The sequence below is a fragment of the Epinephelus fuscoguttatus genome, linkage group LG9, assembly GCF_011397635.1.
Source record: "Epinephelus fuscoguttatus linkage group LG9, E.fuscoguttatus.final_Chr_v1".
In the NCBI taxonomy this organism is placed as follows: domain Eukaryota; kingdom Metazoa; phylum Chordata; class Actinopteri; order Perciformes; family Serranidae; genus Epinephelus; species Epinephelus fuscoguttatus.
The window spans coordinates 18,759,904-18,786,047 of NC_064760.1; the positions used below are offsets into that span (position 1 = coordinate 18,759,904).

Below are 26,144 nucleotides of genomic sequence, written 5' to 3' on the forward strand. Positions count from 1 at the left end.
TACTACTAAATTTTGGAGGAGATGCAAGATATTTTCCATGATTGACAGCAGTTTGCACGGCATCCTTCTCTCCAAACTGTGAACAGCTCCAGATTAGTTTGAGCACCAACTCAGTGTTTTTGATCAGTGTATTCAGTTTGTTTGCATTGCCAGCTCTGTTGCTTCTGCCCCAGCAGATTGCAGCAATGTTGCACTCACAACAGCACAGAGGTAAAAGATTTGCAATGTCTCCCTTCACATATTAAAGGAGCTAAGCTTACATAAAACAATAAAGAGTGCCCTGGCTCTTCTCACAGGCAGATCACTGTGGTCTGTGAGTTCTTTAGTAGTAAGCTACTGTATAGCAATATTCTTCAAGTATTATGGTGTGGTCACACCACATGCAAAGCGAATATTTTGTACAGCATGATAACATGCACAGTCAATGCACAGATGCATTTTAAATTTTCGACTTGCTCAAGAAATTTGCATAACTCTGTATCAAGAGGGCCTATCAGTATTGAGATCTGGTTGAGACATTACCAGGAGTCAGAAATGGAGGACAGTATTATCGTCACTGTCTGTGGGCACCTGGAGCTCTGTGACTCAATGTCAGTACTTTACAAAGACGAAGCAAAAAACGACAGGGCTTAGAAGAGGTGCTGGCTCAGAGCACAAGGCCTCCGTGTTCACCATGTTTGCATCACTTGATTCCAGCTGTCGGTTGTTCTTTTCGCCAAACCAAGGTAACGCATTAGCGTTAGCTGCCTTCCCCAGTTAGTTAGCACAACTGTTAGCCCAGCTGTTTAGGGTGAATATTTGACAGTTGCAAAATACTCCCCCCCAAAAAAAACCTCACTACAGTGGCCATATTTGTGTCCTGAAACCTGGCACTTCTTAGTTTAGTCATCTAGCACGCTGGATTGGACCCTTTGGTGGGCGGGTTCTGGCTCACGGGCTGTATGTTTGACACCCCTGGACTTGGTGGTTAAAGGTGCAGTATGTAGGGTTTAGTAGCATCTAGAAGTGAGGTTACAGGTTGCAATCATCTGAATACTTCTCCGCTCACTCCTCCCTCTCCAAGTATGAGGAAAACCTTCAGGTGAAATAAAAATGTGAAAGACCCTCTTTCAAGCCAGTGTTTGGTTTGTCCATTCTGGGCTACTGTAGACACATGGCAGTGCAGCATGGCTTGCTCCCTAGAAGAGGACCTGCTCCTTACATAGATAAGGAGGGCTCATTCTAAGCTTATGAAAATTAACTAAAATAATGAAGCATAATTATAGATATTATGTTCCATTTCTGTCAATAGATCCTCCTAAATCCTGCTCACTGCACTTTTAAATGTATCATAGATTTCCCCCTTCTTTCATTTCTGCTTAATTATTTAATTCAGATATTTTGTCCTCCACTTCTGTCTTAATCCTTCTAGAACATTGTTAATTTCTTGACTGTTTTTCTCGATATCTAATTGTCTTCTTTTTTCTTACCGTCTGACTCTGATTAGCAGCAGCAGTCTTAGAGAGGCTGGGCAGCATCCATCTCAGTTATGCTCGGGCAGCAAGTGAGAGCCAAACAACGGGCTGCTCAGCTCTCGAGCCAGGAGTTCTGTTCTACCTCTAATAATGAGCTTATGTGGATTTGGCTGGTTACACACGCCCTGGAGAAGAATAAGAGTCTATTGATAAACAGACGCATACAGATACAGGCACATTGAGAGCCAAGATGGAGGAGAGGCTGCTGGCCGGTACTGCTGTATTGGAGTGGGTCTACGGACGACAGGCTCACTCAGACTGACACAAGGAGGGGCCAAAATGGCAGGGGATCCCCATTTCTATTCTAACAGGACTGTGATAGACAGAAACATTCAGATTCTTTTGAATGGGCTCCAGTAGCGTCTCCTTCAGTCAATAGCATATCTATTGTTCACTGAAACCAATCTCCCGGTGAAAAAATCTCACATCACTTTAATCATGACTCCGGTGCCAGATGGAGCGAGGGGAAATCACTTTAGAAATAAAAAGCAGGACACTATCTGCATAGAAATAATATCAGTCATGTCATCTCCCTCCCCCCACGTATCTATGGTGGTTTGACTAAATGGACTTTTAATGATCCCATTACACTACACAGGCTTTTCCTTGAAATATGCAACTACGACAAGTCCTTGTCCAAATGATGCGCAGCTGGCAACCTCACTTACACAATGTCCAGGCAAGCGTTTTTCTAAAAAACGATTACAGCATTGTCTAAGCGTACGTAATGTTGTTAGGAGCTGTGCCCTTTTCGTACAGAACCAATTGGGCCAAAGCAAACTGAGATGAAAGGCTGTGGTGTGTTTGATACAATGAAGATTTAAATTAGCTGCATAGCCCTGTTGTGTAAGTCTGTCAGCTGTTCCTTACCCTGCAGGCTATTTCTGTAGCTGTGAGAAAATTTGTGCTCTGCAATACATTTCTCTACATTGTATGGACGTGGAATAGGAAACAGTCCATCCCTTTTCATTCCTCTTTGTAAAGCATCTGTGTGGGGGACGAGCAGCATTTTCATTTAACCTAACAGACCTCTCAGTTTTAACCCATGCTGTTGGACCTGCCTGGTAGATAGGAAAATTAAAGTGAACAGAAAGCTTTAGGATCTTCTATTCATGTTTGATAGCAGCTTAATTTTTTTCAAGCTAATACAGTGCCAGCAGTGACATCTGGTTTCATCTCACCCTCCATTATTTACATATCAAGTTATCTTTTCACCCTGATGCAAGGCCAGTAACTCAGATTTTTTTTTTTAAATTAAACTGACAACATTCACAGCAAACTTTAAGGGATACTTTGGCGATTTCAAACCAGCTTCCTATCTTAATAATGTGGGTAGTACAAATATGGTAAACTTCCCTCCATCTTACCAGCGCCCAGATCTCCCTGCTCATCTCTCAGCTTGAATTGTGTCATCCAGCAGATTTCGCTGGCTCTAGGTCTGTTGCTTGAACTACAGATTTTACTTCACATTATTGTATGCCTACCACCACAAGACACAAAGGTTGAATCCAAATGTCCAGACTTCACCACACATGCAGAATTGGGGAGTTTGTGGGCGTGTTCCGGGGAAGTCTAGTGTTATCTGCAGGAACAGATGAGTTTGGCACTGTTCATCAACTTATATGACATGAATATGACTGCAGCGATACTTGAACATTTCCACGGCAACGAGTAAAACAGTGTCAAGGGCTGTCTATCAGCCGCTTGCAGTCTCTGCACTTGCAGACTTTATGTGATAACGGTAAATACGTCAAACTATGTACAACTGAAGTCCATGAGGCCTGAGTCTGCAGGTCCAGAGGGTGGACATTTGGATTCAGCCAAATAGTATAGAGACAGAGCGCAACGCGTCATAATCTGAAAGCCACGCCCCCCAAGGGGGAAACGAGGCCCGCTTTCCCCTCCGCTTTTTCGCTCATTTGCTGTCATTCTGCCTCCGCAGCCGCGCCTTCAAGTCTCCACGACTGAATTGCTAGCTAGCTAGCTAGCTAAAATTATTAGCTATAGCTAGCTAATAATTAGCTAATAATAAGATGGCAAAGGATTATTTTAGCATGCTATGCCTACCAGAGAGGCATGCTGGTAGATTGATAGAAGTGCTAGAGCGGACCGCTGGAATGGACAGCTTTAGCTTAACATACATAAATACAGTTAACTGTTACTCTAAAAAATACATTTGGAGGGTCTGACAAAGTGTTTGCTGAACACATAGGCATATGGAGTGTCAGGATCCCACAATTTCTTCCCTGTTGAAGCCTCAGGTTTGCCTGTATCCACTTTTGTCTTCTACAAGGTTCCGTTTTTCTGCTTGGCAGCTGATAAAAGCTAAGCTCTGTGTTTTTATTGGCCGTGCAGCCCACCACACAGCAACTTTTTGGCATTTGGACTTAGGGAAAACTCAACAGGCTGGAAACGGAGGGGGAAAGTGTGAGGGGAAAGCGGGCCTCATTTCCCCTCTGGGGGCGTGGCTTTCAGATTATGCTGCATTGCGCTCTGTCTCTATGGGAGCTGATCGAGAAAGACCCGCCCCTCTTTCTCTCTCTGACACCAAACTCTGATCAAACTGTGAAACTAAGAAGTACTGATAAAAAATAAAGCAAGATTCTGTTACTGTTTTGCCTTTTTCTTGCCAAAAATGTTTTAGGGTAGTTTTCTGAGGCAGCTGAAAAAACTGAGATCAAATTGTAGAACTATGCTGCGCTAATCAAATATGAAACTAGATTCTATTACTGTGCTGCCTATATCTCACCAAAGATATTTTCAGAAATGTATTTTAGCTTAATGTTTAACTGTTATTTGAGATTGCATTTTACCAGCTGGCTGACATTGTTTTCTATGTCAAAACAGCCAATCTCCCATTACATCACCTACCAGCGCGAGCGAATATTGGTACAGTGCAGCACAGTGCATTCTAATAGTTACAGGTTTTCTATCTCTCGAGCTAAAGCAAATGCCACAGCCCTTTGCCTCTGTTTTCTTTGGTCTTATAACTACAATTTCAGAAGTATTTGTGTCCTCCTACTGTATAAACAGCCCAGTTTTATAAATAGACCATCTTTCCAACAGTGAAATACTTTTCTAATTTTTAATTTCCACCCTTACCCCCCAAAAATACAGTAAAAGGACATCAGTGTAATTACTTTTGCGCAGCCTTAGATTAAACTTTATCGGAAACACAAAAGGTTTGCCTAAAATATGCTTCCATCCTCTCTGCTCTGCCATCCCTCCTTGCTTTTTTAAGTGTCGGTAATACCCGGCATGCAAATCTCATTTCAGTGCAACGTTCATTTCAAATCTCAACATACAACGACACATGTAAGCTTGCCTGTACATTTGTATTTGATCTTGCATACAGACATTTCTCATACATAAATTTATTTACACCTGTCTTTCTAAATGAAGTGAATTTTATATCGGGGCAAAGGGCAGAGAGAGGCAGAGAATGGTCTTGTGTTTTACAGCGATGGGGATTCTCGGCTTAAGTTATGGCAGCATTGCCTGAGCTCTTTATTGTCCAATAACTGCATATAGGAAGGAGAAACTTAAAGGCTGATGCAAGTGTTGAGTGAAACATACTAAAGGATGTTTCTCTGCCCACTTTCAATATCCATGAATGTAAAACACACAGACAAACTGGCACAGGCACTCACTGCCCATCTGTAAAAACCTCTTGTACTCTATCATACATTTACACAATTCAGCAGTGGTAAGGGTAACTGTGAAATGAATATTGCATTAGCAAGGCAGTCATGTCAAGAAAACACGATCAATTATGATGCACTCTCAAGCAGCATTCTGTTGGCTTTAAGGGAGTAATTACACCCCCATAGTGTTTTCCTGATCCAATCAGCAGGAGGAGAAATACTAGCATAATGGATCTGATCTCCTCTGTAAAGATATTGGCCGGATTTTTCACAAGAGAAGCCAAATCAATGCTGCACACTGCCCCGTGTGTATTCAGCTGCCATATCGAAACTAAGATGACACCAATTATGCCAATGGAATCAGGACTGAGTGCTGTGCTAGTTTCTTTGCAGACACATCAATGCTCGTAAGACTCACAAAAGCTAATGCTATGGCTGTGCGGTGAAGACAAATCTTCCTAAATCCGGCTTTTCAATGTCCCAGTCTTTTCAGTAGAGTGGAAGTGGATTAAAAGGCACCTTTTTTTCTTTAGCTAAAGATAAAGTACACTCATAGTGTTCATTTGTTTGGGAATAAATTGGAGAGCTTTAAGCTAGTGGAAAAGACCCTTGCAAATACCAAACACAAATAGACACACCCACACAGGGTACACGTTCAAGCCGGTGGCACACACACACACACACACACACAAAACACAAACTAGTTAATGACACAGCTCAATGGAGTGAAACCTTACAGCAGTGGTTATTTACCAAAGGCATTGTGCTCGCTAAATGGATGAAAAGGCATGGGTGTGAGCCAACCTCATATCTAACAAGGGTGTATAAAACAAATACATACTGTACAAGCACAATGATATGCAGCTGTTTTCTGTTTGTATTTTTATTTATATTTATCCTACATACATAGGAATATAATTTTATTTTTCTACTCTGAAGGATATAATAAAACAACCTCTGCTTCCCTAATTCAAGATTTCAACGACACTCCTGAAGCATTAGCCTGTTTTGAAGAATTTATACCTAAATCTCGACTAAAAATGGGAGGAAAATAATAAGTGAGAATGTAGATGTAATGCTGGTGTCACATTCTCCTAGCAGCCTCTTTTTTCTTTTCACCACCTCCTCATCAACATCATTCTTTTGTCTTCTCCTGTGCATTATTCAGATTACCTTGCTTTTCATTTTAGATGTTTGGCTGGCATCCAGAGTGCGTTTATAAATGAATAAGAATGTGATTACTTCAACCCAGTCGCCAGGAAAAAAAAATGATTGCAATGTTATGTCTCTGCAAACCATGGATATTTTATTATGTAGTGGATACAATGAAACTTTATGTTTTGCAACAATGCTGTGGTGAAGGTGTGGTTAGGTGTGGGCATAAAAAACACTTGGTTATGATTAGGAAAAGGTCATGTTTTGGCTTCAAACACCCATGTTTGGTGGCACAAAAGCTGCTGGAAAAGTAGGGACAGGTTGGTGAAAAACACCTAGGTTGGGTGCCTCAAACGCCACTGGCAAACGCTATGATGTGTCTCTGAAAAACAGATTCCAGATTTGGTGGCTCAACCACTGGGAACACTGCAATCTGTCAGTGAAAAACATACAGGTTCAGTGGCTCAAGCGCCACTGGGAAACGCCCGATGGATTGGTGAAAAATACTCAGGTTTTATGGCTCACACGCCGCAGGGAAATGCTGCAGTGTATCAGTGAAAAACATCCAGGTTCAGTGCACCAAAAACTGCTGGAAACACTGCGATTGGTGCCAAAAAACAGCCCTTGTTGTTTGTTGGTCTCAAACTACTGTATGCAGTGGTCTGCAGCTCGGTGGGCGTCTTGCCCAGGTTTCACCCTGTTCTTTAGAAATGCTAATATGACACATATGAAACATACAAATGTAACGTATCCTTGGTTTGTAGTAACATACAGTGCGGATTTTTTCTGGTATCATGTCTTTGTCTGGCAGATGAAAATATCAACGGACTAAATGTGCACTGGGAATTGTCATTGTAAATTTCATTGATAGCATGTTAAATAGCCTAATATTGTGTGACCTATGAGATAAGTTTCCAAGACAACTTAGATATGAACTTGTATTATGCAGACAGGATTTTGGGATATTAATTACTGACGGATCTGTTTATCTTACTGTTACATTTAGAATTTATTTTAAGCTCCTCCTTGTATACAAAGCCCTGAATGGGCTCAGACCAAGCTAAATCGCTAACTTGATTTTATGAATGAATTAATCCATGTTTTAAACTGTTTAAATGTGCTTTTATTTTGAATTGCCTTGTTTGTCTGTTTTATGTTCATTGTCTGTTTTCATGTGATGCACTCAGTGCTCATACTGCCCTTATTGTAAAGCAGTTTTTGCTGCATTTCATGTATGAAATGTGTTATATATGTATAGTTTATTATAATATATTTATTATTGTTATAATAATTATCCACGGAAACTGTGCAGGGTGCATACCATATCTACAGCGGTCATGGTCTTCCTCTTAGCAAGTTCGGTGTAGTTCGGTGACGGCATCCCAGACCTCGTTCTCCAGGAAGACCTTCAAACCCACCGCGGGTCTCCTTATAGACGAGGCAGGGCATGTGCTTAACACTGAGCCAGACGGTGGATAGCGGCGGGCTTGGTGATTTATGCAGATGCTTGGCACACCTAGTCCTTTTCCTTTTTTGCCTCTAAACCTCTTATTAGTCACTCTCATCAATAGACTGCTTTTTCATTTAGTTTACTCTCTCAAGTTATTTAATGTTAAGTGTTTTATTGCCGTTTAAATACAGGCTATTATATGGCCATTTAAAACATATGTCTGGTAGTTCTTCTATATTAACGGCCATATTGGCTGTCAAAAAAAACCCTGAATGCAAACTTTTTCTTCTGCCAACTGGGCTGGATTGGTCTCATGTCTAATGCAGGAACTTTCACAGGAGGTACGACCATGGCAGATCTTTCACCGGCCTGGTTATTTAGGCAATAAAAGAGCCTGTAAACCTCACCGTTAACCTGATAAATATGTCCACCCCAAGAGCCCTGAACTCTCCATTTTACACACACTCACACAGAGCAGTCTAGACGAGACTCAACTGGAGCCTCAGTGACTCACACTAATTCAAATATGACCCACCAGGAAATTAATAACACCACTTCAAAGGCACCTCGCGAGATATGTGGACACCACTTAGCTCAGGATCTAAAAATATACCCACATATCTAAATACATATCAAGAGAGCTCCAAGGCTATTTTCTAGATTCAGTAGAATATTGAATGCATTGCTACAGATATATAAGGAGATGCTGGGCTAGTAACTGAATTTTCTCACATTATTTTAGATGACGTCGACAACACTTTTTACTTATGTGTAATAGAGGATGCTTTGGCAGCTCTAATGCAAAACTTGTTCCGCTACATTTGCAAAGGTAGAGGGGCAAACAAGAAAAGAGAGCATAGTAAAGTAAAATACATATTAATTGGCTCTTCCTCTCCCACACATTGACACTGATGGATGAATATATTTTCACTGGTGTACTGCATTCTGCCTCTCCCACACATGTGCACTCTTTTTCTCACTCCTCCTTTCTCTCTCACTCTCTTTTTTCCTTGGTGTATGCTGTTATACCTACAGAACACAGTTTGTACAAACAGACGCACATACACTAGATGCATGTGATGCAGCTCTAAAAGCCACTCAAATTAATCAGCTATCAAAGAAAATGCATAAAATCAAGTTGAACTTAACCGTGCATATACATTTATAATTTAGTATGCATTAGAATGTGTATGTTAAAGATGTAATTTGACTATACATGTAAATCATGTGAATCCTATTCATGATATTGCAAACAATCATTCCAGTTTCCACTCATGCATGCACTTATGCACACATGTAGAATAATGGGTAGCATCCACATCCGAGCAGCAGCACGTCACCCCCCCCCCCCCCCCCCGCACACCCAGAATACGTCATCTGTTGTCTCTCCACAGTTGATTGGGAATCTCCTTCCAATGCTGACCTGCTATTGGCTGGTTTATTGTGTGGCTTCAAGGCAGCACTTTACCATAGCAATCCCAGTAAGACAGGCACTATTAGGCAGCCAGCTACACATTCAATTCAATTCCCTCTCTAATTTAGCTGAAATGGAAAGCTCTGCAACCCATCCCCCCGACTGCTTTCTTTCAATTTAACACACCTACAAGATGTACTGTATTTCATGTGAGGGCTGGTATTTAGCACAGCACAGATGGTATACAGTATGTAGCATGCAGCATTCTTTTTATCTTTTCACGCTCCTTACCATTTGACTAAGATTTAACATGTTTTTGCATCACAGATACACAAAATAGATTAAAATGCAAATGCAGTGCAAGAAGAGTTTAGCAGTGTTTAGATTTTACTTATTGTGGTTCAAATTGTAGTCCTGCTCTCATATACATATCATTTTGAATCCTGATTCCTTTTTTTTTAGTTCAGTGTTGGAAACCAAAATATTTTATAAGTAAAATCAACCCTTGTTTTTAGCAGATACACTCATTCATCTTAAATGAGTTGGTAGCAATTAAGTTTATCTACACTCTACTTTATATAGCACCTCTCTAGAACAGATGTCAGAAAGTGCTTCACAATTAAAAATCAACACGCACAAAAACATATAATAAGAGACGCAATGTGAGAATGTAAATACCAAACAAAGGCAATTTTAAGTGTAAAGACCTTTGCACACTATTTTTTGCAGATTTTCTGCGTTTTTCGCATACGTCCAAGGATCAGTGAAGAAAATGTGGCGGTGGGACACAGCCATGATGAGATAGAAGAATGGGGCACACAGAATCATTTCATAACTCAGATAGCTCACTTTCAACAGGTCAGATAGTAATATTCAGGTGGATGATGATGAAGAGGAGGAGGATGTGGAGATAGAGAGGGAGGACAGCTCCACCCTTACGTGCAGCTGTGGTGCCAAATGAAAGACTGGGAGGGAGTGGTGACAGCCATAGGTAATTTCAGGGGAGAGAGGCAAAGGAGGAAATGTGTCATTTCATTTTGTCATGAATTTTCGCAATGTATAGAATGATAAAACGCATCAGAATCAGTGTGCAAGGTTTCTGTGCGTAATGATTGTTTTCTGATGATAGGTTTAAAGAAAGGACTCAGTGTGCAAAGGCCTTAAGTCTTGAGTTTAGTAGTGAGTTTAAAAGTCACAACCTCCAGTACACAGACTCCTTTCAGTTTTATGCCTGAAGCCAAGTAAGACAAACAAAGTCCAGTCAGTACCTCAGAGACCATCTAGTGATACAGCGCTGTAATAGCTTACTAATATCGGTAGTCTGACCAATAGAAAGCTCTGGGTGTGGTCACGTGGACCCCAAAATGTATTCTGAATTTGGTAAGGATGCAGATTAAAGAAAACAAAATAAGTGTCAGATTAGACCTTTTCAACCTGGTGGAAAAAAAGCTTTGTATTGGTGCTCTGGATCACTAATTGTGTAAAACAAAATAGGATCCAGGACAGAGCCTTGGGGTACACCACTGACAAAGCAAAACTGAAACTTGGTAAGGTCATTACTCTCATCAAAGCTAGTTGAAATCTGCTTGGCATTGTGGATTTTCGCTGAAAATATCAGAAAATTGAAGGGCCAGACCTCAGCCAAGGCCGTAGTCCAGTCTTCCATAATATACCAATCTGCAACCGCAGCAATGTCTGGATATATTTCCAAAACTATTACAGCTATGTCAAATGAATGCTCCAGAACACCTGCTTTCAGTATGAAATTTTAGCAATTAAATGTGTAGGCTACCCCAGGGGATTACTGGTACCTGTGAATGTGAATTGTGATATTGAGTCTTTGACTTTTACAGTTGATTATGTTTCACAATTGTCTACTGGATTTTAGGATACATGCTATTCATTCTGTTAAGGCCTTATCTCGCAATGTTAACAAAAGTGGGGGGGAGGGGGGGGGATTTGGATCCAGTTGAGTAGGTTCTTTCTTACACTTTGCTACACCCTTACATCAAGTTTCATGAAAACTGGCAAGTGTTTTTTTCCGTACTCCTGCTGACAGACAAACATCAACAAACAAACTGAACCAAAAACATAACCTCCTTGGCGGAGTAATAAGACAGTTTAGAAACAGGCCAATAACTCTACTGCTGCTTCTCTCTGCTGGTAGAGCCTTTGCCAGCAGGATCCATTTTTATTAAATTAATCCTACAGCTTGCCACATATGCTTATGCGTAATTACTGACAGCCAAGCTCATATCATTAAAATCACTCACTGAGAGCTGTGGACTGCTGGGGAGCCATGTTAAATACAGTACATGCATGTGTGGGAAGGGGTTGAAGAACTATGTTTTATTTCAGTTATTCTTGCATATTCCCCTCAGGCATGCTTAGCTGGGGCAACAACCCCCATGGATATGTTGTCCAACAATTGCAAGGGCTCATTAAAATGTAATTATAGGCGGACCATAGCATACTGCAAAGGGCCACAGTTATTATGTTGTTACTCTTTTGGTCCTAAAAATCAGACATTGAATGGGATCTTTTTCTAAATATAGATTTTAACTAGAGATTAAATATTTATTTTCAACTGATGAAATTTTTTTAAGTAGATTTAGGGAAAAAATTACATTTCTATGGACAGCAGCTCAATTAGTTGTACTTACTGATAATGAATGACAGGGAAAACAACACAGTTCTAAGTTTCTTCAGGTTGCGTAGCTACTGTAAAACTTCATTGAAAAGCCTCGTCCCAACAAGACGCCCAGTTCTTTTTACCAGCCCAGTGTGGCTATACATTTTGACAAATAAAGGCCTGTCTCAATTAGATGGCTGGTCTGGTTGCCCAGCAGTTCTTTTTTCATAGAAGTTATTTGGACGTTTGATTGTTGGCTATCTCAAGTTTTGTGTCTATCCCTTGATTACCCTGTAAGTTATTCATATTCCTTTGGTCCGTAAGGGTCTTTGTGAAAAAGAAGTGAATCAGGTGTGTTACCATTAAATGGAGCAACACCAGGAGCTAGTTCAGGCATCTCAAACTGCACTAATTCATACACGTCATACCTCACTCTCCATATGCTATCTACAAAATACACCTTCCCAATTTGGCAGTGTATGTAAGCTACAAAATCTTCCCCGCTCTCCCTTTGCTGAACTGGTTTGGAGTGAAGAAACAAGTTGACACAAAGCGTAGTTTTGTCAGAAGTTGGCAATATAGGCTGTGCTTTATGTATGGCTGTAATCCGCCAGTAAACGGAGTAGAAGAAGTAGAGGTTGAGACTGGAAACAAAACAAGTCGCATTGGCCATCTAACCCATCTGCAAGTGAAGCCTTCAGGAATTTATTTTAATTAAGTTGTTTCATGCTGTCCGGGGAAGAAGACACATTCAAAATATCACATAAATCAAAAACACCAACAACAAAAACAGCCGATCAGTCATGTCAGTTACATGTTTGCTATGTCTGAACTTACTCGGCAAAGGCGTTTCAATATCCCACTTGGCCCATCAACTCTTTTTCGACAAAGGTAAAAACTTCCTCAAGCAAGTATAAAACGAAGAATGTTTTATCGAATTTTGCTGTTTCATAATAGCTTTTCCAATGTTCAAAATATGCAGAAAGATATATATATGGAAACACTTTTTGGTCTATTAATAATACTGTGTTATTATGATTACTTGATTGATGCAGTGATTGTGGATTTAATACTGGCTGGTTGCAAATCTATGTATTTACATAGTTTTAATTGAGATTAAATAGCGTGGTGTTACTTCATGTGAAGCACTGAAGTTTACATGATCATCTTTCAGTTATTTTATTTGTGTGTCACTATCAGTGGCTCATCACCTACCAGCTTTCTGGTTCAGAGACAGTTCTCACTATTATTCTGCTGCCATCTTTATAATGCTGCTCGCTGCTGCTGCCAATACCTCAATCTCTTATTTAATGTATTGAATATTTTTGGTAGCATTGTTCTTGAATGTGTTTATTCAGGATGTTAGTCCTTTCAGCTGTAGTCTTGTTGCTTCTTGGATTTGGAGAAAGAGGCTCTGCTCTTTGAGGAAGCTCTCAAGGAATCTAACTGAATAACCATCTGCAGTTCCTTGACGTAAGTGTCTCTGACTGAACTAATGCCTGGTGAGAGCTATCACATTAGCCCTGTTTATTAATGCATTTGTGTTTGCGTGTATGAGAGAGTGAAATCGGGGGGAGAGAGAGGAGCCAGAAGGCCTGTTTCCCTCCTTCCTTCATCACATTACTGTCTAACTATTTAATAGATAATTTGTCAGCAGCAGCTGCAGAATAAAAAGCTACAAGATCATTAGGTTTTCTTTGCTGTTTCTAGGCTTGTTTCCATCAATCACCATTGTGTCTGCCTACCGAGACCTTTACCATAGGGAACAATCTTTACTAATTTGACTATGAGGATTGTCTGGTAACCGTGAATGTGTGTGTCTGCACGCCCTCCGGGTGCACATCCATGCCGCCTGTCAGTCTTCTCGGTGACGCCTGCCACACAATGCGATGGTGGCATTTGGGAGGAAGACGAACAGGAACATTGTTCGGCCTGCAACTGAATTATTCATAACCTTGCACATTTAATCAAAGATGAAGAGGCAGCTGCCACGATCGGATATGTCACTGCTCCGCCTGCTTACACTATCCTTGAACTTTTTATTGACACTGAATTATATAAGAAAATGATGCTGCTCTTTCATCAGAGTTAGGATGATGTTGTGTCTGAGTGGGCACAGTGAGAGCGACAAATAATGTCAACAAAAGAAAAATCTGCTAATGTATAAACACGTTAATGAAAATCACTGCTTTTCCTTACAGTATCTATCCTCTCTGTCGCATGTTTTTGTTATGTTTCTTCCAATCACTCATGTCACCATAGTAACTCCAATGTCTGCCAGAGACCGAGCATTCTGTCTGCATCCAGCTGGACTCGAAGGTCAGTGTTAGGATGGAAGCCAGGACCCATCCCACACACACACACACATTTAGACACTTACTGATGTGTACAGGTAGCCCTCACTGTTCATAGCCAGATAGAGTTTGGTCTGCACCCCCTGGATGGCCACCACTCGCAGCCCCACTGGAATAAGGTTGAACATGGCTGGAAAGAGACAACAGAAAGAAAGGATAAACAAAGCGTGTACACTTAATACATTTTTTTAAAGACATTAAGGCAATTAATAAAAAATGTCTATGATGCAGTTACCATAAATTCTCATGATTCTATTAGATACTTAAGATATAAATCACATACAGTAGCTGAGTAATTCACTGAGCCATCAACAGAGTCAAATTTGACAGAGACAATATTACCCTGCCGTTGACATTTTCATTTTCACATCAGAGGACAGACAGTATGTCTAAAGCCCCGTTTACACCAAGCAGTACAGTTTGGTTCACTTCAGTACGCTTTTTTTCCGTCTCCACTGTGAAAAGTTGTGGATGGTACCAATGGAACTGTTCCATGCCGACCTACTTTTGTTTTTATATAACATGACTTTTAGTAATGAGTGGATCTTCAAGCGTTTATATATAATAACTTCGACCGGATTATTTAAGATGCATATATTCCAATCATCACTTGGAGAAAAAAAATGTTGTGGAGCATTATTCCTGTGGGCTCCTGCAACTCTCAACCCCTGAGCTTGCCTGAGAAGGACTAAATGCACAAACCTGCTATTTTTAAATATCCCATGGAGAGAGACTTTCACTGCAGCCTGTTTTATTTTGTTCTGAAAATGTCTCCATGTGACCCCAGTCTGTGGACGATAAACAAGGTGCAGACTGATAAAGGAGGAAATACAGTGAGTGCTGGACGGAGCAGTGAGTGACAACAACCACATGAAAGAGTACTGTTTGCAATTGAAATGCTCGGATCTAGGTACCATGTCTGCAGCATTACTTTTGATTCCAAAGGTACCATACCTAAAGTGTTTGGTGGAAACGGGGCTAGTTGTTACTTAGAGAAATTCATATTTAAGAGCGAGCCCAAGGCGCAGTGAGCTCCGCCTGGCAGCATTCACCATTAAGGGGTTAAAATATTTGTTATGAGTGTTCCCTGTTTCTGTCTGGATGGAAGAGTGAGTTGTCAAAACCAAACCACAAATAGAGGTACGACATAAGCTCGGGGACTCAGCCACTCTCTCCCAGGGGTGTTTCAAAAAGCAAATGAACAAAATTAGAAACAAAACGCAGAAACAGAGAAATCATTGAAATGACAAAGCACCTCACCATGTTGTATATTCACACTAAGTGAAATCATAGGCTGTGTAGAGTTAAGCCTACATTGCGAAAATATGTGAAATTCTTTAAGATGAAAAAAAACAAACTGTGGCCAAATGTAAATCTGTGATGATAACAGCTGTTATCTGACAACGCTGTTCTCTCCATCGTGCCATTTATCTGCAGTCGCTATGGACCAGCTGTGATGCAGCATTATATACGAGAGTGAAAAAGAGAGAGAAAACACTTGCACACCTCTGTATATAAGCTTCATGCTCACACACACACACACACACACACACACACACACACACACACACATAAACCTGTCTGTGACCGGTGGGCTGAAGCAGAGAGAGCCAGCGGCGGCACAGCTGGTCAGTGAGGTGCACCTCTATCTAATTAATGTCAGCCTATACTGTATACAAGTGTGTCTGCGTTTGTTTCATAAGATGCTGCCAGGAAACCCACGGGCTGAAGAGAGGGAAGCACATGTACGTCCACCTGAAAGTCTGCAGTCGTGTTTCTATCCCAGAGAGGAAAAAAAAAAAAAGGAAACTTCTCGGCTTTTGTTCTGACTGTTGTTGCACATGCTGCCAAACAGTGATGCCATCGCCACTGCTGTGGAGTTTTGTTTCGCACTTTTGATAGTATGACAGTAGATAATACCCACAGGAGAGTCATAACATTCATCTTAAGTTTCCCTTTTGATTCCCTTTGTCACATTAGGATGTGGACTTCCAGGTTGAGGAGAAATAAAACTTCATTCTCACATCAGTTAAGCTTTGAGTCGGCTGTGTGTGCCCTTACTATAGGTCCTCTCGCCAGCCACTTAGTAGATCCCTATCTGCGGACTCCTTTGAGTGAAGTGCACTATAGGGGCTTTTTGATGGGCTATTTCATCTGCCCTTATCGCTTTAACGCTGCAGACCTACTTTTCTCCGAGCTTTCATTGTAAACAACAGCCACAGGAATGCATAATGTATTTACTTGGTAGAGTAAACAGGCATGGCTGATATATTCCTAGTTCAGTGGAAAGACGTTTAAGTCCCAGAACCACTCGCTTTGTGGTTCCCTGCCTCTCCCTCTCTATCCATCTTTCTTCATCGTTATTTTGTTTCTTCAAATGCCACGTTTTCAGCATACTCCCTTGTCTGTTGTCGTGTCCCCTGTGACATGTTTGAAATGATTTCACGGTCAGAGTATATCAACAACAACAACAACAACAACAAAGAATGTCAGGCTGTTGGACAGATAAAGATCCCACAAGAATATTTACCAGCACTTTAAGAATGACGGATACATTGGAGGATGATTTGGCTGATCACAAGCAATATTTCCAAAACAGATGTCACAGACATAAAATGCCTTAGCGTAGCTTGTAGTGTAATACGCAGTAGCAAATAGGGCTGCACAATTACTCAGAGTATTATTGAGACTGCAATATGGCCAGGTGCAACATCCAAATTCCAGGAGATGCTTTTTGTTTTTGAAGGTACAGTGTGCCACAACAATTCTAAATGAAGCATTGTGGTGCTACAGAGATGCCCCAGCCTACAACAAATCATATTCCAGACATAAGGAACATAATTGTTTGGTACAGACCCCGCAAAAAACACATCATCATCATTTTATATATATTTTTTACATTATCGCAATTGCAATACCTATCAGAATAATTGCAATATGACTTTTTTGCGCAAAGTTTGTATGTTCTCTCGACACATTCTCACTCTGACCTCGCCAGACATTGACTTGCTTGGTCATGGACTTTCCACGTCCACATACAATGTGCAAAGTACCCTGGGTTTGTTGGTTGTTGACGTTCTGAGACCCTGTGTCGAGTTCTACCTGTTACATGCATTGTCTTCTTTCAAGGTACTTTTCCGTTTCCACAGGAAGTTTACCGTTTACATGCAGTCTCTTTCAAAATAAATGCACTACATTGGTACAACAATGCAAATTGACGTTGGGTTGGGTTTTGGCAACAAGAACACGCGGTTTATAATGTTACGGGACGTGAACACCGCTCTCTCAGGTGAAAGTCAGTGTCTGTTGGATCCATCCACCACCCCTCCTGCTTGCCCCACTTGGACTTTTGTTACCTTAACTTCCTCATCCCGCTGCGTTTCCCCCTGACGCTGCCGGGTGCAGTTGTCAACCAGTTGAGTATCATGCCAATGTTAAAGGATGCCTTTTGCTTTGGTTACTGATGCTACAAGTCTCTGCCCAAGCACTGGATTTCGACGACTTCGGAGTGAGACCTGGCTCGTTCTCCCCGTGTCAGCGTGGGTTTTCTCCGGGTACTCCGGCTTCCTCCCACAGTCCAAAGACATGCACGTTAATTGGTGACTCTAAACTGGCCATGTGTGAGTGTGAGTGTGAATGGTTGTCTGTCTCTATGTGTCAACCCTGCAATAGTCTGGTGACCTGTCCAGGGTGTATCCCGCCTCTTGCCCAATGTCAGCTGGGATAGGCTCCAGCCCCCCTGCGACCCTCAAGAGGATAAGCGATTATGGAAAATTAATGAATGAATTAATGTATGTCATGCAGCCTTAAGAGTTGTCTCGATGTTTTTGTTTTAATGTATTCAGTAAACAATCACAACTCATGTCTGCTCCTCCTGAGGCCCACTTCTTACTCATACTGATGCTGTTTTCTGCGTGGTGGAGTGCATCTTAAATTCTAAATTATATTCTTAGTGATTTATAGTCGAGTCACTTTGTTAACTAACTTAAGATCACATTTAAATTGCACATAAACACATAGTTAGTGGTGACAGTGTATACACTGTATATATATGTATATAGGTGATGCCTGCTTTGGCAGCCATGTACAGCAGATGCTGCCAGTAAAATGTATATCTCAAACATACAGGACCTACTACTTACAACCTCAATATCTGCAGTATTTTATGCGCACTATACAGTAATCTTGTGCATCTATTAAGATTACAAACCAGTGATGGATCTGATTGCCAAATCTGTATTTACTGAAACTATCAATGCTGCAATTACGGGTTGAACCTGAGCTGCACTACGAACAGCATCCTAACATAAACTATAATTAGTGTATGTACATAATTACTAAACTAGTTCACAATAAATTATTTATTTTCTAAGCAAAAATATGGAAGGAACGAAAGAGCATGCAGTACTTTGTTTGTTGTCCTTCCAATTTTTCTCCCTTTTGGTGCACTCTTCAATACTGCTGTGTGGAGGCTGAACAGTTTTTCCCTGAAATTCATGGTTTCAAGTTACAAATATCAGCAAACTTTCTCCTTCTCTGTTCTGATTGATCCATCTTAGCGTTGCTGTGTACAGAGCTGGGGGGGATGTATTAAGACATCTCTCTTCACTATCAAACCGACAAGAGTTGCAAACTTATCCAACACATTTGGATTTGTGTAAATACATTTTGTATCTTGTTTTTCTAGTATGTAGCATAGTTTTAGATCTGATTCCTCCCTCTCCTGAAACATCTTGCTACCTGAGCAGTTCTCATCATTATAATTGCAGCGTTCCCACTCTGCGTCACTCACTGAGTTTCCTCCCTTTGTTCTCCCACCACGGCGCACAGTACACATCTGCAGTCCACTTCATTTCAGAAGGATTACCAGCCGGTGTACTGATGGAGATTTTCAAGAGGGGAAACTCAATTACTTCCTGGCTCCTAGAAACACCTGAGCACACTGAAGAGGATGACAGGGCCACCACCCACTCACAGACCTTTCCTTCCGCAGAGCGGCACATGGAATAAGAAGGGTGAGGAGGCCTGTGGGACAGTTTTCATGATTGCTCGCAGTCTGTCTCCATGATTCACCCACTAACAGCCCAGGAGTCATGATCAGTTTAGTTTGACAATAAACCTGAGCGTTCCCAGCGATCGCTACTCGCATTTTAAAACATTTATCCTATCTGTTACTCAGTCTGGGAGCAGCATGCCGGCAATTAGAGCGGCTTTAATATGACATCCCGACAGCTAAAAAGTAAGCTGTTGTGACAAGATTACACGGCCCTTCTGTGGTCTGTTACTGTGCGACTGCAGTGGCTCTTTAGTGGAGATAAATTAGGTTACATCAAGAAAATGTAAGGCTGAATTAGGTAAATAAAACATGACTCTTGTATTCAGAAGTCAAAACATTAAATGCAATTTCAGAGTATAGCAGTGTTTTTAGATTATTGTATGCTCGGGAAGCTCACAAGAGACGTCAGCTGACTACTCCTCTCAGGATTAACAGAACACAGAAATGTGTAGTGCAAAGGACATTAAAGATATAGGAAACTTTAATGACAGGAGGAGTTAATTTTTGAAACTTGCTAAAAAAAATTGTTAAACAGTCGGTGGCAATTAAATGAGCTCTTATCTGATGTGAATTTCACGTCAGAGGACTTGCCAATTTCTTTGCCTAATTCTGGGATCCACATTGTCTCCAATCATGCTGACAATAAATTAGAAAATTGGACATTTTAACAATCCTTTGAATCCAAACTTTACTGTCTGTTTACAAAGATGAGGTTTGAAAGCATAATATCTAGGACAAGACTGAGCATGGACTGCATTTTGAACACTGAGGCAGTACGCTCCTTCTTTCGAAGAAGAGGATTTAGAGTTGCTGTACAGTTCTGTCTCTTTTCTCTGTGTGGATACCCAGTGGGTTTGCTCAGCTGTGATGCAACATGAGAAAATGGTTGATACTGTATAAAATGGGAGAGAAATCACTGGGATTTATGAGACTTGGATTTCTTACTTCTGACATTGTTTGCCTTGCTAATGAAAATGTCATGGAAAATATCAAACTTCTTTATTACCGCAGCCAAACGGCTGAGTCTGTCTTCTCAGCACGCTGCAGTAGCAAAGATCAAATCCTTGTTTTTGTGCGTGTGTGTGTCTGTGTGAGTATGTGTGTGTGCATTTGAGTAGGTCCTCTCCCACCATCACAAGACACCAGTAGCACCAGAGGACTGCGCTCTCCATCACCATGGAGACAAGCGCACCCAGCGCCTAACAACGCTATTTTTGGAGCAGTGCAAAGAGCTTCACTCTTTCTCCTTTTTCCTATTCAGCAGCACTCTTTAATTTTCTCTTCAAAAACTATTTTGGAGCCAGTGCGGGCCAGTTGTTACGTAAGTCAACAGAAAAGTGAGTCCGTGCAGACGTGTTGGGTGGGGTGAGGTATAATGCGGACGTCTTTAAGATGTCATTTCATTGTCTTCACTTTTACTATACACTCTGTTCTGTGCCGTATTTAACTTTGCTGTCGTTTTATTTTGGGAACAAGTTCCACACAAATTACATCCCACTTTCACAGAGCTGCTGTTTATATCTAAGATACGCAGGCCATCTCCACCAGGGGAGTAATTGAATACAGAGGTACTAATTCAGAGGCTCCAGAAGTGTTTACATCTACTTAGTGTCAGGATTACGCAGCAAGTATTACATCAAAGCTGTTTCAGTGCGCCATGCAGATCTTTTCCCTCATATTGTTTTAGTATGGGGGCAAAGTGGATTACACATAGGTCACTATCTGCTGTACTGCTCTCATCTTTAAAAGCATGTAGTGTTCACTGTCTAATTATATGTGGTCCATTTCTGCTGCATTGTTACCAGACAAGTGGCTGCGTAGCTCCTCTTCCATTGATCTCCTCCTTAATCTGTCTATGGGAAAACAAAGGGCTGGTGGGTGTGACGGCTATGATAGGGATGCATCAATACATAGTTTAAGACAAAACTGGCTCTCGCAGCAGAGGCAGCGTGGAGGAGAGTTAAAAAGCCAATCATGGTTAGTGTTGAGGTCGCCATAGGATGACTTTGATTAGATCAGATTAAACAGCCACTCAGTGCTGCAGTGCTCATATGCACTGGCTGAGAAGAAGAATGTTTGTCTCTGTTCTGTGAACCAATACTGTTTATCCAGGAGCGGGAGTGAGAATAAAAACAAGCTCAGTGTTGCTGAATTTCAGTTTTGAACCGCAACTCAGAAGGAGAGTTTGGCATTTTAAAGGGAGGGGCGGCGCACTGAGGTATTAGGGCTGCCAGCGAGTGGTCAGATTAATATTGTGTCAATGGGCAGGCAGAGCAGTCGGGCAGTCTGACGGTTATGGCTGGGATATACAGTATATTGATGTCGTGATACAAGACTAGATGTCATCTTAGATTTTGGACATTGTCATATAGGAAGTGTTGTTGTTTGTGTTTTTAAAGGCTGGATTAGAGTGATGTAATTTTCTGAATTTTTTAGACTGTTCTAGCTGTTCTTTTACTTGTCTTTACCCACATAGTCATCATATACACCACAGATCACAGAGTAAAACATTATCTGTATCTGTATCTGTATCTGTATCTTTTCATCTAACTAAATTATCTGCATCTGTACTCTAAATGACCTGAGTTAACGTCAGCGTTCAAGACGTAGGTGGGACTTGCATCGAAAATGGGTAGGGCCTCACTAGGGGTGTGAATCACCAGAAGATTACGATACTTTAAGTCACAATTCAATATTATTGCAATTTTAAATATATTGCGATACGTTGCGTATTGCAATAAAATATATTGCGATTTATTACCTTTTTTCAATTGTTAATCCCAAAGAAAAGCTTTCAGTCTGTTCATCTGACTTCAGCCACTTTTGGGGCAGCAAAATGTATGTAGGACTGAAAAATCAATTGATTATATTATTTTAGTAGGCTATCTAAAGTTTAATCGATAGTTGGCACTGTGTGATGATACGATACTACCACACAAAAATATTGTGCAACTATACTGTATCAGCCTCACCGGAGGTTGTTATTTCAAACCGGAAATTGAAATGGGTTGATCAGAAGTTTGTATATTCTTGTAATTTATTATTAAACTATTTACAGAACAATCTCAGAATTGAGCATCGTGATTTTTGACCACAAGGGTAACCACAGATCAATCACAGCTACCCTACTAGAGATTTTCCTTCATCATGAGTACGGATATTGACACTTTTTACTCAGATGATACAAAGTATGTCATCTAAGTATTCTGCTCAAACCCAATATTCAGATTGCTGATGGTTATTTATCGAAAATCTTATCGTGTAAATATTTTGTTTAAACACCAACAACATTTTTGTAATATTTAAATCTAGGCATTTTGTCAAAAATCTTTGGCCAATAAAAACCAAGATATCTTTGAAGTCTTTCACAGGCCACCACAAATTACATCTTGGACTGGTAGGGTAGGTGGAGTGTGCAAGGTGTGAGGAGGGAATGACTCTTTAGCGATTGTGTCTGTCAAAACTTCACACAAGCTTATATTTTTGTACAGACCATTATCGTGTACTACATCGTGGCTACAGTGCAGCTCTTTATTTGCTCAGGTGAAAGTGGATTACGTGAGAATGATACTTCCTGGCATGTGAGAGTTTGCTGTGAGTCAAGTTTGATTACCTGCAGCCTGAGCAAATAAAGCGCCACCACCTGTAATGGCACTGTAGCCACGGCCTTACAGGACAAGGCAGTGTAAATAACACTGAGGACTGTTTGAAGCCACTTTTCTGATATGCACTGTTAGATAAACGAGCGTTTGCTAGCCTCATGGTGCTTCTCATCTCAGTTACCAGTGGTGGAAAGTAACTACGTACATTTAATCAAGTACTGTACTAAATACAAATTAAAGGTACTTGTACTTTACTTAAGTATTTCCATTTTCTCTTTGATACTTCTACTCCACTACATCTTCGAGAGAAATTGTATACTTTAACTCCACTACATTTATCTGACAGCTTTAGTTACTTTGCAGATTCAACCTTGCTGTGGACACAGTACTAACTGGCATAAAACTGTGCTGTTTGTCCTGTAGCTGGCAGTGTGTTATCGTTAATCTTATAATTTCTTATCATTGTTATTACTACTACTATTATCATTATTTATTTTTTTGTTTTTTCTTTTTTCCTCTGTCCTGTATTTCTTATGTCTATGTTTGGTAAGTAAGAGACAGAGGGGGGCGGGTCTCTCTCAATCTGCTTCTTTACTCTTTATGTCCGTGGTGTCAGGCAGATGAAAATTCAGGAGAACAATCTGTAGTTTGAGCAACAGCCCTAGAGCCAGTGAAAATCTGCTGGATGATGTGAAACGTGCTGGGAGATGAGCAGAAAGATCTGGGCGCTGGTAAGATTGAGGGAAGTTTACGACATTCACTTTCATTTATGCATACTACCGACAGTTATGATACAGAGCTGGTTGTAAATCAGCAAAGTATCCTTTAAACACATTTGAGGGGTGTGAATTTGATGTTTAAGTTGCCATAATGGTGATGTTCCATTAGATGGTATACAGCTAATGCAGTCCCCACAGTTGTACATAGAATTGACAATAGCAAGGAGGCTGCTTCCCTCTGACTAACAGCTTAGCATGGCAATGAAAAGAACTTAAAACTTACTGTAGCCATTGTCTTCCTCCTTCGTCCCATCAATGGTTCCATCTGCCTGCAGCTGCAGGTGGAAACCTTGTCGACTGTACAGCTTCGTCACAATCCCCTTCAGCTGGGGCTCTGTGGAGGCAGGCAAAGACAGGAAGACAAGAATGAAACCACAAGACTAGAGAAACTTTAATGTAGCAGCAAGATGTCACCCGTAGTCGAAGCTTCCAAGCCACCATTTTGGAAGTTACTGGAGCCACAAAATTCAGTTTAGTCAAACCTTGGTAAGGCTGAGTGGAGCTGAGGTGGGACAAAAAGGAACACTTATGACGGCTGACTGAAGCAAACACAATCACCACCAACAACCAAAGAAAAAGTCTGAAGAAGCTTATTCAACTATAAAGAAGTGAATCCTGTTGTGTTTGATAGTTTTGGAGCTTGAACGAGTCAGCCATAAGACGAGCTGCAGTTTAACATACTTTAACATTGGCTGAACACTCAGTCATGGTGGTTCCCACTTTATAAAATGAGAGGACTCATAAAGGCTCTGGTCCGCTGATATCCTACATGCAGATCCCAACCGATCGTCCATCACTTTACAAGGACCATTTCACTTTTATTATCCACAGGCTGCATAAACAACACGGCGAGCTGTCTGATCAATTAAAACAATTTTATATAACATTAAGGTTTTATGGAGCTGCAAAGTCAGACCCAGAAAATCCTGTTAATGGTATTGAAATGGCAAGCTGTGGTCACAGTCCATGAAAATATTTCTGTCCTCTCTCTGCAGTGGAACAGAGGTGACTGAACAGGCGGCCCCTGTGGCCCCTCCACAGAGAAATAAGATCACAGATGGACAAGAGCAAATATTATCAAATTTGAAAAATGGCTTCGGGGGCATGTGTTGGCTCACTGGTCTAAGATGGCCGAGGGCATTTCTTGTATGTCAGCCCCTCTTCTCTCCCCATGCTTCATGTCTTTTTCCAATAGAGGCAGGATTTTAGAAAAATAATCTTTTTAAAAAACTATATTGGTGAGAAGCTGCTTGGAGCACATTGCTGGTGTGATCATACGCCATGTGCGCACACTTTTTAGTGTCTGAGAGCTAGTATGCTGCTTGTGGTGCATATTTATTTAGGAATTTATTTTTTAGAGAATTATTTGTGTGTTGTAATTTATGCATTTTATATTATTATTTTATGTAGTTATTGTGTTTTTTCCCTTTTGTGTATGTACATTAATTTGATTAACACTCGGTGACGCTGTTTATATCCGAGAAAAAGCAACAAAAAAATTCAATAAAATATATAATATATATTTAAAACAAAATAAAAATAAAAATAACAATAATAATACAAATAAAAATAAAAATTAAAAGCTACCTTGGTGTCCAGAAAACTCGATATTTGCAGTTGAAAAATGGAAATAAAAATCTAAACTTCAATAAAATCTGTGATTTTAAGTAAATACTATAATTTGGGTAAATTCAGTTTAAAATTGAAATACGCTGAAATTTACATGCATAAATGTAGTGCTCCATATTTCAACATGTTTTTGATACAGTGAAGCAGCTGTATTTTCAAATATATGATCTAAAACAAGGACAAAATAAAATACAGAGTTAAGAAAATAGAAAATAGTAATAGTATTACTAATAATATGGACAACAGCCGCACTGCTCTGTGCAGCAACATATAAAACCAGCCCCAATAAGTCTAAAAGACAATAGTTTGAAGTGGCAGAGCATTTACTTTTGAAGTGGCCCAGCAGCCTGTCTGTGTTACATCAGTGTAATGTCTGATAAGAGCTAAGTGCTCTCCATTCCCTGGTTACTGTCCCTGGTGGAGTGTCCTTTACTGTGGTTTACCACACCTTTCATCTATCCTTTCATCTCACTTACCTTTCAATCCTGCCATTTCTGCCCTTACTAAGGTTACTTTTTCTGAGGAGGTTTACTCAGCGTGTACACCGGAAATATTGCTACCACTTTGTTGTAAAACTTTTCAGTGCGGCACCTGACTTTGCTTTTAGAAACGTGCATATGTCAGCATGTACTGTAAACACACAAGAACGTGCATAACCAGACACCAAACTACACATACGGTCCACACTGTATCTCTGAAACATGCCAGTTCTTTGTGCTGGGTGTAAGTCACACACAGACAACGCCTTCTCCTTGGCACTCGTTGCTTCCTCCACAGGATAGAAATGGAAACTGGAAGTGAGAGGGGTGCAAACACTGTAGGATAGTTGTGCTGTTGCGTAAACATGCACCTTATCTCCAGGTATGTTTATACAGAGTTACAAAACAGACATGAATGAAGTGGAAGGGATCGAAT

At 40.7% G+C, this 26,144-nt stretch overlaps 1 protein-coding gene across 3 annotated transcripts in view; it reads right to left on the reverse strand.

The window, feature by feature from the left end:
- Positions 1-26,144, reverse strand: part of fgf13a (fibroblast growth factor 13a) — a 153,235-nt gene that overhangs the window by 15,096 nt on the left and 111,995 nt on the right. For all 3 annotated transcript variants that reach the window (XM_049586224.1, XM_049586225.1, XM_049586226.1), the window contains 2 exons: positions 23,824-23,934; positions 14,190-14,293 (listed from right to left, as the gene is read on the reverse strand). In XM_049586224.1, the coding sequence (XP_049442181.1) occupies positions 14,190-14,293; positions 23,824-23,934 (215 nt within the window). The remainder of the gene's footprint in view (positions 1-14,189; positions 14,294-23,823; positions 23,935-26,144) is intronic.